General features: G+C 40.4%; 1 protein-coding gene across 1 annotated transcript in view; it reads left to right on the top strand.

Moving 5' to 3' along the window:
• The window catches only part of plxna2 (plexin A2), a 155,255-nt gene that overhangs the window by 40,091 nt on the left and 100,067 nt on the right, over positions 1-15,097 (top strand). Inside the window, exon 3 of the mRNA XM_008414720.2 lies at positions 10,370-10,504. Within this exon, the coding sequence (XP_008412942.1) occupies positions 10,370-10,504 (135 nt within the window). The remainder of the gene's footprint in view (positions 1-10,369; positions 10,505-15,097) is intronic.

Below are 15,097 nucleotides of genomic sequence, written 5' to 3'. Positions count from 1 at the left end.
GGCAGCAGTAATTTATGTTGTCTTGTGTTAACAAACACCCATAAGCATCAGACCAGCAAAACTGCACAAACTTCTGCTTTTACAAGGGTGGTTATACATTTTGAGGCTCAAATTGTTTTCCACATATAGATTTTCTATTTTGTCTTATGTGACGGTGATTTGAGCCATTTTAGAACCTGTTAAAGACCTGGAACATTTGATTATGTCCTGATAGTTAAACCCCTTGATGGCTGGACGTCCTTTTCCCCGTGGCTGCTTTTGTTGCTTGACTGTTTATTCTTTCACTTTTCATTTTCAGTCAATGAGCCTTTTGTACTTTCACAACACATTTATTTAATCCTTTTTTAACTTCAGTCAGCAAGTAAAGAAAGAACAAAATATTGTAGCTCTTGCTGTTTGGTGTACAAACCATTTGTATTTTACTTCTCAGACTTATTTGTCTGCCTCTCTGACACCCTACTTTTTGAGAGTTAAAGCAGAAAATCCCTCCCATCACGTCCCTTCTGTTTTTGCTCTCTCAGAACCTTGCTGGCTTGCCTCCATCAGTGCTATATTGGTCTCTGTTTCGAGTTTTAATACTGTTGCTAAATATAGGCCTCACATTGTGCCGCTGCGCTTAATGTGTGTGCTCGGGCTGATTAGAGCGGTGGCCTGATCTCACCCCCTCCTCAGACCCTTAATGCGTGCCGCAGGCTCCGGTTTCTCTTTTGGAAACGGGGGCAAGCAGAAGAAAGTGCTGAAACCATCATGTTCCGGGTTGTAAGTTATGCGACCCATAGAGCTGGAAATATAGAAGCCCTAAAAGGCAATTAAGGGCAAGTTGGAGGCACTAAAGCTTTCGGATGATCCATTGTCAGGACTCATTGGAGATCAATTTAACAGGGTGTTTCTGATTTCAATATTTACAGCGAATCGATGGCAGGAAAAAACGATTCACTCGAAATGCCATCAAGTGTGATTTGTCCTCTGCAGTAGCTTCTATTAATGTTTAAACGGATGCGGAGAGGTGTTGTAGAGTAAAGGGTTAACTGCTTTGTTCATGGAGGATAGAGGGAAATCAATAAAGTTTATGGTGCCCGGCCAAAAATATGAAGCAATTGCCTCTTGTATTGATTGGAGGCTCGGGTCATTTTTGCAGATATAGTGCCACCTTCTCCTTTAAAGCTTGTTTCCCTTCCTGTAATTTACCTCTTTTTCCTGCTACATCATCCCCTGAGAATGCAGTCTGTTTTTCCCCCTTACCTTTTTTCCAAACCCCTCATCTGTCCGTGTTCCTTACCTCTCCCCTCGTCACCCCTTTCCTGTCCTCTCTCAGGTTCCTCTCCCCTGTCACAATAGCGTGGCCTCTCCAGCCTCAGCCTGTCCAAGGGGAATTGACACATAGTGCACTCGGCCAAACGGGCTAACGTGAGCCTCGTGGAAGCTTATGATGTACAACAGGAACACGAACAAAAGAGACGGCATGCAGTGCTGGTGGGAGCCACCTCACACACATGCACGCTGCGCATTTCTCCATCCCGCTCGCAGCTGACACCAGAATTCTTCARCCTGCCACCGGTGATGGATTAGATGTGTTATCGAGGTGGAGACAGGCTCCATGTTTTCTCCCAGTGTGAGAAGAGAAGGGGAAATAGGCACACACACACACACCCACAGCCAGCTGAATGGGTTCCTACTCCAACTCAAGTAAAGGAATACAGTAGCAGTCTGCTACATTTCAAGCCAGGTTTCCGGGTTGGACACATGAGCCGTGTCGTCTTCAGGCTGTTGAATACAAGCGGCTGATTTCAATCAGTCTTGTGTGTGAGTTCACATCAAGTTCTAACAAGTCATTTTCTTATTTCAAAGCATTTTGCGTTAACATTTTACGATGGTAGCCATTAATTTGCCTGTTTTACCCATAGGCCACTGTAGAAAAACCTTGGCTAATAATACATGTCTCACCATATTAACCAGAAAAGGATGTGATCCTGCCCTGCGACAGACTGACGACCTGTCCAGGGTGTACCCTGCCCCTTGCCTGGAACGTTAGCTGGAGATGGGCACCAGCAACCCTCCTGACCCCAGTAAGGGACAAGGGTGCAATAAAATGGATGGATGGATGGATGGATGTGATCCATTCTTCTTAAAACAGAAATGAAACAATCATTTTTACCACTAAAGTTATAAAACAAGTTTAATATTCCTCTAAAATTGTGCTCTTTTGCATTTTTCACTTTTGTTTACACAAAAACATAAATAAAACTTAGTGTTGACTGTGCAGAACATTCTTCTTTGCTCATTAAGTAACATTATAAAAAAGATATTAGCTGGTTAATCTTTCTGATAAACTTATATTCTTCAAACTCTATTTCTAAAGATATGTGGCTTTCAGCCACTCATCACTTTAATTTCCCAACTAAAGAATGGAGTGCCCTTACTACTTATTACTGAAAATATTTCTAAACAGCTGAATTTGCCTTTCTTGTGAGTGACATTCTTTCTGCCAGATAATTGGGAGTGTAAAATAAAAAGTAGAGAAGGAAGCCAGACAGCACACAAAGTTAAGAAGTAAAGTGAACAGTTAATGACAATGGTAATTTTTTAGTGGTTTCATCAAGCAGAGAAACGCAGCAAATCAGAACATTTTAGGATTTCCTGGAACAGAATCTAAAACGGGAAAACTGCAATGTCTCTGTTTCATCAGCACTATTGCTGTTGGTAGCTGTATTGTTTGAACTTCCTGATAGCTAGACTTTTGTGATCTATATCTTTTTTAAATCACTGGTTATACCTTTATCATTGTGCTTTGGTCTGTTTTTGGCTTCTTGTGTATTTCTGATGGGGTTTTTTTCTTCTGTGACACATACCACTCATCCCTTCACACTCATTCATCTCGATGCCTGAAGGGCCTGGCTTGTGTTGTCATGCATGCTTATCCATTAGGATAGTCAGTGGGTCTGTCAGCACACCTCACACCCCTCTGCCACTATTCTTTCTCACCTTCATATATTCACTTGAGAGGCTTTTAAATAAACAAACACCTTATCTATGAACTTTAAAGGAAGAAATAAAGGTTTATATAAAGCTGGACCCCCTGCTGCATAGCTAGCTTTCATGTTCAGATAGATTGCTTGGTTTATATATATTTTTTAATTCCCATCATACAACTACTGTGACTTGTTATCTGCGTGTGTAAAAGTAGAATATTTTCAAGGTTTGGCGTATGTTACAGAATAGTGGAAAATGTCTTTGTCTTGTGACCAGAGTGCCTGTCTTGTCACAAAAGCCTTTGAAATCCCAAACGACTCCTGACAAGCTTGACTTGGTCTCAAAATCCTGTCAGTCTGACACTTAGCCCATTTGGTCCAAGCCACAGAGCAATCTCAGCATCAAATTCAAGCCATTTACCAGAGGCCAAGATGGGCTCCATCAGGTGGATTGGATTTGATTGTATAAGATTTACGGTAGCCTTTGTCAAATCTGTCTGACCTGTGCTTTTTGTTTTCAATTGGTTTGACCCTACTTGACAGAGCTCCCCCTTTCCTAAGCAGAGCCCCGTCTGTGGTGCCTCTGTGGGGGGGTCAGTGCTTCTTTGAGGCAGAGCGTGGAAGTGTGTAGTGGTGGTGTACTTTTGCAGAATTTAATCCAGTGTGTGGGATCAGGCAGATAAAAGCAGTGGCTGTCACTCCCGCTCTTGAGACTGCGGAACTGGATAAGCGCAGATGCAGAAGATAGCTGTCAGATTGGATATTTAGGAAGCTCAACTTTTAACTCTGAAAAGTGAACTTGTCTGAGTTTCATCCAGAAAACCACATTTTGCAGAAACTCAACTCTTAATTTGCTATTCCAATGCAACGTGTAGGTGGGGAACATACAATTAGTTTCATTTATTTTTTTGCCGATTTATTTTGACACAAGGTTTGTACCTCCCTTGTGTGGCTTGGTAAAGATTCCCATACATGGCTTACAGTCTTCTCTGCCAGCTGAAATACAGAGGCAAAATAATCTACACCCTCAGACTGATCTGTATTTGGCTTGGCAGCTACCTGTGCACAAGCATCTCCGGTTTCAGAGAACTAACATCCCTCAAGGCTAATGGTTAAAAATAGGATTTCGACAAATCTGAAACGAAAATTGCTCCCAGGTAATAGTTAGCAGCTGAGCTATTAAATGGAAAAAAAAAAAAAAAGTATTTAGTGCCGAACAAACACTATGTATGTATTGTGTGCTGCCTGGGTTTAAAATCCAGACGGGAAAGTTTAGAGAGACGTCATTTCGTTTTGATTTTCTTAAATGTTTTTTATCATAAACTAACTTTAATATGACAAATACAGCAACAAATTCATTTTGCAGTTTATTCAGAGAAAAAAAAACTATGTAAGCCTGTATTGCTCTACATGAAAATATGACTGATCCCTGCTGTTAAATCCTAAATTGTGATTAAATGTTTTTGTTTACTTGACACACCCACAACTGATTCAAGATATCGCTTAAACAAAAACGTCTGCTGGTGTGTATAGACTGAAAGATTTAAAAATGCAACACATCCTGCAACACAAGATGCAGAACCTTACACCACAACATTTCCAAAAGCAAAACTAATTTGTTTTTTGCAGCGGAACAATGATCTGAAGCGCTCTAGCAAATCCACTTCTGCACGTCACAAATAAACTAAAGAAAATGAAGGTTTCAGTGGCCTGGTTAATGACTAGGCTTAAATCCGAGATGCTGCGTTATGATATTATACAAGCAGTTTGTTTGATAAAAAGTTGAGAAATGGAACAAGATTCTCTCAGAGTGATGCAAGACACTTTATGAAAACCAACACAAATAACCATATTTGATGATGTTTACTTTTAGATGTTGGGGACAGTTGCATGTTTTTATTGTCCAGGTTTGTTTGGGAACTTTTTTTGTCTACGAAATGAAATCATCATTTTGAAAATTCTTTATTTAGTTTATCTTTGGCAGATACGGAAATGTGTTTGATCTGAAATACTTGAGCCTGAACAAGAAAGGGAAAAACTAGAGAAATTTGTTTTGGGGCAAATACTTTTTACACGACACTTTTACGTCTGGATGCCTTAACAGAGAGGAATTTGGAGAGTTTAGTTTTTGTGTAAAGGTTTGTGTTGTTGCTTTAGCTGCTCCTGAGGAGTTTTATGGTATGACACAACAAGCTGTCTTGCTGGGTGGGATGTGTCTTTTGAATGAATGACAGTTTTGGCCTTTACTTCTCCTTCCGTCTCTGAGCTGCAGCATCCATAATGCACTGCAAAAACACACATTTGCTGCACTTTTAGCCAGGATTTATTCAGCCCTTTTCACTCAAGCAAATTGCTTCTCATAGACTCTCACAGTTGGTGATCCACTGTCTGGCACTGTGTTCAAAACCACAGACCAAGGCAGAGCGGCGGAGAGAGGAAGAGGGAGAAGGGCAATCTGGATTGGAGTTTGGTCAATCTTCAAACGTTTTTCCAGGGTGCTTACATGGTCTGATCAAAAGCCCCCCTCTGGCATGGACCCTTGTAGCCACAAGGGGAGGCCTCTGATGCCTCTGCCATCATTTCCCTCCGGCATATCCCTCAACTCAAATTCCTAGCTCTCTTAGTTTTAGGAACCATAACATAAAACATACATGTAGTTGGAGTCTTAACAGAGAACAAATGATGCTGGTGATGTGCTTTTTGAAACCGATCGCTCTTTTATGTGAACTGTTGAATCGAGCCTCCGTTTGAGTTCTGCTCTTTGATGATGGCTTTTCTTGTGTTTTTATTCATACTGCAATTTATTTTTTCCGTCTTTCACTAACTGTGCTGTTGTTCAACCAATCAGATGTGATGACAGAGCAAGAATTACAAAATCATAATTTGTTTTGGTTTATTAAGGGGCAACCGAAACCAACCTTCTCCCATGTTGAAAATGTAATTGCCCTTTAAACCTAATAACTGGTTATGTCACCCATGGCAACAACCACTTCCATCAAGCATTTGCAGTAACTGGCAGTAACTTTTTACATTGATGTGGTGTTTTACTTCAGCTGTACTGGATTGTTTTCAGCATGGCCTGTTAAACGTTATGCAACAGCATCTCGAACTGTTGAAAATTAGATGTTGACTAGACACTCCAAAAGCTTCTTTTTTGTTTCTTTTTGAGCCATTTAAAGTTGAACTTGGTAGTGTGCTTAGGAACCTCCCTCCCCTTTTTAAATAGATTGTTTTGCATAGAAAATTACATATCTTTCTCTTTCTCTCAAGTTGGACCTTGTTCTGCCAGTTTTCTTTAAATATTACCTAGAGTAATACTAAAACAAGTGCCTCAGCAAAATACTTGCAAACATAATGGATGGCTGAAGCAGCTTTGCAATGTTTGAAGAAATTTCATATTTAGTGACTTCATGCATCAGCTCTAAAAATATGATTTTTTTTATGTAAGATTGGTTTTATGTATTGCACAGTAAGCCTCATACTGAATTTAATCATTGAGAATATTACCAATTATTGATCAGTCTGAAATTGTCTCACACTTTGCAGATTTTAAAGGTAACCAGAGAACTTTGGTCTAAGCATAATAATCTATACGAACACAAAGTGAAAACAGATGTCGAATGCCTGTTGATGCACAGGACAAGTGATTTCATGGGACCACTGGTGTTGCTTTGCAATTTCATAACCGAGTTTGAAATGCTCCCTTTTAAATTATGTTATAATACAGCAGTCCAAATAAAGCTAAAACAAAATCTGAAAACAGTGCTCCAGCTCCAGGATTTGCCTCCCACTCTTTGCCGCCTGAGGACACTTATTTCTGTTCTCCGTTATCTTCCACCATCACTGCTGTGTTTGGATTTATGTTTGTACATGAAGGATATCAAATCCCACATGCAGCGTGAATCTAAACACCAGTTGCCTACTGTGTGTTTGTGCAATTTGTTTAAATATCTATAATTCAACATGGTGTCATCTTCTCTTTTTTTGAAACCGTTAAATACAACCCATGGACTCCCTCGAGTAATGTAGACAGTTTTTCCAACACTCTCATCTATCTTCACCTTTTTTCCCCCCTTCCTTATGTCTCCCTCCCACCCTGCTGGAAGAGAGGAGCTGCCTAATAGCTGCAGAGTTGGAATGGGGGGACCGAGTCAGACCGGACTGAACCAAAGGGCAGCTCTCTGGGGCTGCAGGGTTTCTTTTTTTTAATAGAGGGCGAGTGTGATTGTCTGGGAAGTATTACCTGGTTGCAGCCTTCTCATCTCGTCTGACATGTAATTCAGGGTCAATCAGGGCAAACTTTGACCAGGTTCGTCTTCTAAAGCACGCTAAGCGTTAAAGTAAAGTTAGACTGAAGAAAATTTTATTTTTTTAGGTAGCTGTAAGGCTGGGCGATATGGCTTAAAAATAAAATCTGATTTTTTTCATACCAGATCCAATTTCCAATTATTTTTGCTTGCTTTTTTTCAAGGTGGCAGGTTATGAGACTTTTTATTTAATTATGAAAATATAGTCATAATATTAATAGAATAGTGACAAAATTTTACCAGAAAGACATTTTGAAATTATAAGAAAACAAAAAGTTTTTGTAATATTTGTAATATTGTTTTCCTATTTTTTCTTTTGTTGGAGTTATAAAATTACTACTTAATTCTCCATATATTACGACTGTATTTTGGTAAAAATAGTTATTATTTATCACATTATTTCGTCTATATTCTTATCCAAAAAAAAAAAAAAAACAGCCAAGCCTTACTCTTATACTTTGTTGTGGAGTTGATTAGATTTCCATATCCAAATAAATAAAAACTGTAAAACGTGCTTCAGAAACAATATGGCTGCCTGGGTGTGCCATCTTGACATCGCTCCCAACTATGGAAACCCAAGGAGTGCAAAATCCAGATTTTCCAAAAATTAAATCTTCAAACACCAAAGAATTTATTAATTGATTAAAATCAACTCATCCCCCAGCCATAGTCAGCAAAATGTGAATAAATCAACTGTTTTTACTTCTTCGCCAGGTGTTAGTTTTCTATTTAAGCAGATGCTATACCTGCAGAGGAGGGGATTTGTTGCTAAAACATTCCCACTGCACCAGATGTGCTTGTGGCCAAAATGTGAATTGAGAGACCTCCCGACAGTAGTGAGAGAATGTGTGATAGAGATCTGATTCAGACGAACTGCGGGCGGGGAGGTCGGGTTATCTCATGATCCCTTGCGGCGGCCTGCTTGGACACATATCACAGTGTGCAGCTCTGTTGTGGCCTGATGCTGACATGCTTTATGGACGAGCATATTTTCTGAGGTCTCCCTCCACGCTGCAGTGTCAGTAACCAGACGTAGACGGCCCCAGCCCCTGTGTCCGTCCTCCATCCTCCCCACATATGGGTTTCACATATGTTCTGTCAGTGACTCCCGGATCGGTCCCCCCCGGGTCAGACGCAGGTCAAACACGGAAGGGTTGACCAGTTTGAGTTCTTCCACTCAAGCGGTCAATCTCTAGGGCCGACGGTTAACCTGCCTCACTTTTCTCCCCCCTTACATGACTATCTAATGGCTTTGACACACATTCCCTGCCTCACAAACAAACAAGAGGATGTGTGTGTGTGCGTGTGTGTGTGTCTGCGCGCACATCAGCTCCCAAACCTCTTCACCCTCCCAGTTTGACAGACGTATGACCCTGACTTTCCCCCCTCTTGAGTTATTTTTTAGTGAGGCAGCCTGCTCTTTGGGGATGTCACTATCCGAATAGACAGATGAATGTTGGGGTGGAGAGAGGCAGACGGKAATGGACAGATGATAGAGACATCATCTTTGATGGTTGGGGGAGGGATCTGTGACATCTGACATCATAGAGACATCTCTCACGCCCCACATCAATAAACCTGCACCCTCCCCGTTAAAATGTGCTGTTGTGGCTACATATTTGGTCAACGTGATTTAATGTGAAGAAACACTACCCGGTATGCGACGTATTGCTCCATTTTTCCACCGTTTCTCCAGGAAGGTGGTCTTGGCTTGAAGTTCAAAGTCCTAGTGAGGGAATTCATCATTCATCAGAAGAAGGAGGAAAGGAAAACACAGCTAAGGTTTCACAATGGCTTAATTGTATCGGCAATTAATCCCTCAAAGTTTCTGTAACTAAAGGAACTGCAAATACTCCCAGAGGACTCCTTTGAACTCATAAATAAATAATCCTCCAAGCTGTCGCACATGTTTCGTACTTACAAATGAGTTTAACAAATATAAAGATTCATAAATTTTAGTTGGCATAAAACTAATCTTACCTGTTGTGACCTCAGACCTCAGCGTGTCTTATTTGGGTTTCATGTGTAGAAAACGATTAAAAGAAAAACACATTTCAAAAATGTTTTTTACAAATAAAAATCTAAAGTGATGGAAATTAATATTTGGTTCTGATGAATCCAGACTTTCTAGAACCACCGTTTGCAGTAGTTAGAGCTGTGCTTTGGGGCATTGCAAATGGATTACATTTTTGCTTCTCCAGTCATCAGAGCTGAATTCACCCAGTTGAACTAACAAATTCACACCAGTTCACGCTGCAAAACCTCGACTGCAAAATGTGCTCTTCCAACAGAGCCACACTTGCCAGAACACAGGGCAAATACGGTCTAATATTTGAGAAAATTATTTTCAATCTGCAAAAGACTTCACAGTCAGCAAACAGCCAATAAAAGTTGTGCATATTTGTAAAGTGGAAGAAAATTATTGGTAGTTTTCACCATTTTATATGAATAAAAATGTGTGGAATGCATTTGTATTCAGTCCTCTTGATCAGATTAGTAGAACTACTTTGGGATTTTTTCTTCATAAACTTCTAAACATGGCAGACTTGAAGTTTTGCTTATTGTTTTTTGTGAAACAGCTTAGTTGGACTGGATGAGAAGCATCTGTGACCATTTTTAAGTTTTCCTATGGATTCTCCTTTGGATTTATGTCTTGAGTTCGACTGGGCCTTTCATGCATAGAGCAGGACCAACCACCATCCCTCCCACCGCTGGAAAAACAACATCCCTCATATGGGTCATTTTTCTTTCAGTTCAAAGTTATGTTCTACATTGTGTTAATCTTAATACAGTACATCGATTTTATTTTTTTTATTTTCCTCAATGTTACCGTGACAAAATTTAAAGTAGTTGAATAGGTGTGAATAATCTTTCAAAGCACCATATTTCCAAACAGCCTTCATGCAGAATTTTTATCTAACAGGATCTCAGAGTCAGTAAATGATGAACAATGTTGACAAATGTTTTGTGACTCTCGTCTGTCATTCTTGTCAATCTCTGCTCGTCTGTTTTCATGTTTCTTGGTGTGACACGGATATAAATAGCTCCGCCTGACCTGTTTGTCTTCTCTTGTTTTATTTTTCTTCTTCTTAGATTCGAGTCGATGGTCCTCCTCATGGTGGCGTCCAGTATGAGACGATCTCGGTCATAAAGGACGGCAGCCCCATCCTCAGAGACATGGCCTTCTCTCTGGACCGCAACTTCCTCTACGTCATGTCTGATAGACAGGTAGGCGTGAGGTTTTTTTTATGCCTTTTTAAACCTCGTGCTCCCTAATTATACAAGCTATCCTAACAGGAGGACGGATGGCTTTTAATGCGTTTTGTGTGTGCGTATGCAGATGCTTAAATGTCAGGGAGAGTCTGTGTGGCTCCAGTAGGACCCAGGATGGCTCACCTCTGTACATTACCAAATCCACCAGCTCCTGTTGGCTATAAATAACCTGTGTGGCACAGCAGGAGGTTGGGGGGCGGGGGTGGCATTCTGACAGCTTTTGATAATGAAGAAGGAGAATGAGGGCAGAGACAAAGAAAGAAATAGAGACACAAAAAGGGTTAGGTAAGAATGAGAATAAGGGAGATGAAGGACTCCTTTCTCTGGCTGGCTCTGGTGAGAGAAAGAGTAATGAGAAAAAGACAGACAGCTGGGGGAGTGCATGACTTAGAGTAAAGGGAGGAACAGAGAGTGCAAGGTCATCTTTTCTTGTTCCTGATGAAGTGACACTGCATCGAAGGGCGAGAAAGGAAGYGACTGATAGCCATCAGTACAGCCGACGCGACACGCGCCACAGGTGGAGAGGAAGGGGCCAGACGCTGGTGGGAGGGGAGGACGCAAGGACGGCGCGGAGGTCGGGCGATAAAAGCGGAAAAGGAGATAGTTGCAGAGAAAAGACATGACAAGAGGAGGAGAAGTGAGAAGGCCGCAGAGAACAGAAGCAGCTGCAGGGGACTCGGTGGCGCCGCCGCCCCGGAGACGGGCGACGTGCGAGGCCGACGGTGTCAACTGATGAATTACCATCCTCTCTCCTCATCTGCTCTTTGAACACARTCAACAACTGGCTGGCCACCGCGCACAGGTGTGAACTAATACAAAGCAGGTGTCTTTATTTCCTCTACTTTTTGTCTTCAGTTTGACAAAGAGGTTTGGTGGCAAGTTTAAAAATATTATTTTCATTTGGAAAAGTGARAAGCAGATCCATTCATTACACATAGTGAGATATGTTTGATTTGTTTATTTTTGTTCATCTTGATCATTGTGGCCTACAGTTAATGCTCCGAAATTCAGTTTCTTAGAATATACAGTAGGACATAGATTTGTAAATCCTCTTAAGGAATGTGGGCTATTCAGTACTTGAATGAAGTTGCTTTTTTCATGAATTTCACCGTTGAGAAAATCAGCCTGTGACACCACTGAGGTATAAAACCAAAAAGCCCAGGTTGCTTTGGATCCAGCCTTCAACTCATCAGGTTTGTTTGTGCCTCTTATCCTCCATCTGAAAATACTCCACAAATTCTCTATGGTGTTTAGGTCAGCTAGTTTGGTGGCCAATCAAGCACAGTGATGCTACTGTCATTAAATCAGATTCCCCTGGCAGAAAGTACAGGTGTGAAGTCCTGCTGGAAAAATAAATGAGCATCTTCATGAAGCTTGTCAGCAGCATAAAGTGCTCTAAAGTTTCTTGAACGTGATTAAAAGACAACAGAACAATGGAAGCAGACGGCATAGCTTAGCCCCRCTTAGGATCAATGGACAGCTTGGAATGTAACAGTTGTAACCAATGTTCTAGATACATGTGTGCAGGGATTGTTGAAGCAGTGAAATTCACATACATTTATTTACTTATTTATTCCCCAAAATAAAATGGGCTTTGCTTCACAATTCTAATACCACAATCTTTCCTTCCACTCAACTTTCCATAAGTTGCATTCTTAGACACAGCTGCCAGCCAGCTCTTGAGCAGCAACATTTTACAGCTGAGCCACATTCTGGAAGATGTCAGTGGCTGTTGGATAGGTGTAAGATCTACAGTCTTTGTAAGGTCTGTATTTTGTAACCATAAAATAATATTTGTGTATTAAAAGTAATAACATAATAACCTAATAATTTTAAGTCTAAAAATGTAGTCATCTTYTGTTGTAATTGTCCTAAGAAACTGAATTTTGAGTTTCATTGACTAAAAGGYCATAMACATTACAATTATAATAAAAAATGCATGACATGTGTCACTCTGCTTTAATTGAATCAATATTGTATATTTTATTATGTTTATTGAGGCACATTTTATGCAGTTTGCTTCCTTTYACTCAGTAATTTATAAGTTGTTCTGTATTTTTTACTTATAAACAATAAAACAGTCACATAAACRTATAATTTGACCCAGCAGGAATTTGGTATTTGAATCAAAAATCCCTTCAATTATTCTGGGAAAAATTAATATTTAAAGTCTCTGGTCTCTCATTTCATCAGAATTTATGCAACAAAATATTTAATTTGACAACTTGAATTTAATTACATCTTTTCCGATCACTAAGAGTCGGTTTCAATAAATAAATACCAGGCACAGTCAGAATATAGAAAACACAGAATTGGACAGATTGCACAAGTTGAGAAGAGTTTGTATGGAGTCTGAAATGACTTTCCCATGTTTACTAAATCCTTTATTCCCACTTATTTCACAGATGAAACACGCTTTTGATGTTGAGCTCATAACTGCTAGTCATCTGAATGAGAATTTATGTCTGTGGATGTTATTAGTATTCAGCTTGTAGACTCTTCTGTCTCTCTCTGCAGGGGTTAGGGAGGATCGAAGCAGACACGCACACTCACGCACACATGCACACACACACACACGCACACACACACACGCACACACACACATGTTCAGCTGCTTTGGAGATGTTGCCTTGAATGTTTAACGATACAGTTCGATAGTCACACCTGACAGATTGGCTGAATTGGGATTCAGTTCTGCTTTTTCTGTTTTACTACGGGATTCTTTGACTCTGCAGCAACAGTTTTTTTCAGATTTGATACTGTTCTCTCTTTGCTTGACCTGAACAASTGACATCTAAGGACATGCATTAAAGATCTGCGATGCTATCCGCCGTACATTACACAGCAGATACCTTAAACAAGCCCTGCTGCACTCARTGGGAGGCATCTATTTGACCTTTATCTCAACATGGGCTTAAATGTCACCCCCAATCACACATCCAGAGTTATCACGGGATATATCTTGTCTAAGGTCCGTTTGTTCCCGTGAGTCTGACTGATGCAGGCTGAGGCCAAGCACATGGCGTTGGGAGACGGCAGAGAACAAAGGAGGGATGATATCAAACAGGAACCGAGGCAGATTTGGCTCCAGTTGCGTTTCCGACTTGGAATAACAAAGAAGCCCTCTGTGTTTGGCACAGTGGGAAAGGGAGCGAACAGAAGAGAGGGGGACATGAGGCTGGAGGAGAGAAACGGAAATCGAGGAAGTGAGCGTAATATTTGCGTAGCAAGGCCACTCTGGTGAACCTGGGCTCGTTCTCGCTTCTGCCCTCACACCTGCCAGGTTCACAATCTTTGTGATTTTAAATATACAAACAAGCAGTCAAAGCACAAACGCAAAATACTTTATTTGCATATTGGTGCTGCAGCCGAGAGTTCACCAGCTCCACCACASGCATGGAAGAAAAATTGGCCTTTTTAGGCTACAYATACATTCAAGCATCTGTCCTCCATTCAGTATTCAAAAGGTTTTTACCTGATGCTTTTGGKGTAATTCCTCAAAAATGTGTTTGTATTGCTCATTAACTTAGCACATGCAGATTAGACTCAACAGGCATCCTTCTTTTATCTGGTTCTCATTTGTTACTTCCTTATATTCAAATAATGGATGCTATTCTTCCTGTTTTGTACTCACCCCATCCTGCTGTCATGTTAAACGATSCTTTGCTTAGTAGATGTAACGACAATGCCAGCAGTAATATTAATGACAGCCTGAGAATGGMGCAATGTGAGGGCAGCGCAGTGGAACTGATGAATCGGACTTGTTTCCTCTTCTCCATCAGCAGCATCCGTGTTGTGTATGTGGGGCTTGTCCTGCTGTAAGGTGCYGGATCATCACTCACAGTTTCGACACGTCCAAGTAAAGAGGATTTTCTTCCCAAAATGTTATGCTGAGGACTACAGGTGCATATTTTCTGTGACACCGCAGTGGAAATGTTGTGACTACCTCAACTTTTTTACATGCAGCAAACTATTTCAATTATTTTATTGGAATTTTATACCAAAGTCGTGCATAATTGTGAAAGCGAAATGTGACATGGTTTTCAAGCATATACTCTAATAGAAATGTGAGAAGTGTGGCCTTTCACACGTTTGATCTGTCACCTACTTGGCTTGTGACAAATTTCAGAGGGAAAGGAAACAATCTTGCTTTGTAGAGGCAAGGTTTTTCTTTTATCTTTTGTGAAGCGACTTGTTTGGTTTGCTTCTTGATTTTCATGACGTTTCTTCTACTCTAACAAAYCAAATGTGATCTACTTGATCAAAAAACAGGTAACATAGAAGTCTGTGGTTGTGCTGGGAGGAAATTTTGTATTTAACAGGATTTAAACTCTAGTTGTGCTCTCTTTTTGACACATTTATTTTTTTAAATAAATAMGTGGCTGAGCAGRAGATTTTCCCTTTAAACAGCCMAGACAGAGAAATACATTTTGACAAATATTGTCTTTGTTTTTATTGGTAGGTGTCCATGACTTCCTGATCTTGATTCTGAAAGACTATTTTTGTTGACATGTTGCTTCAAATTGTTTATTTCAAATTAGCTACCAA

Source organism: Poecilia reticulata, linkage group LG7 (assembly GCF_000633615.1).
Source record: "Poecilia reticulata strain Guanapo linkage group LG7, Guppy_female_1.0+MT, whole genome shotgun sequence".
In the NCBI taxonomy this organism is placed as follows: Eukaryota; Metazoa; Chordata; class Actinopteri; order Cyprinodontiformes; family Poeciliidae; genus Poecilia; species Poecilia reticulata.
Note: the sequence above shows the minus strand (reverse complement) of the source record. Positions and strands in the feature narration are given on the sequence as shown.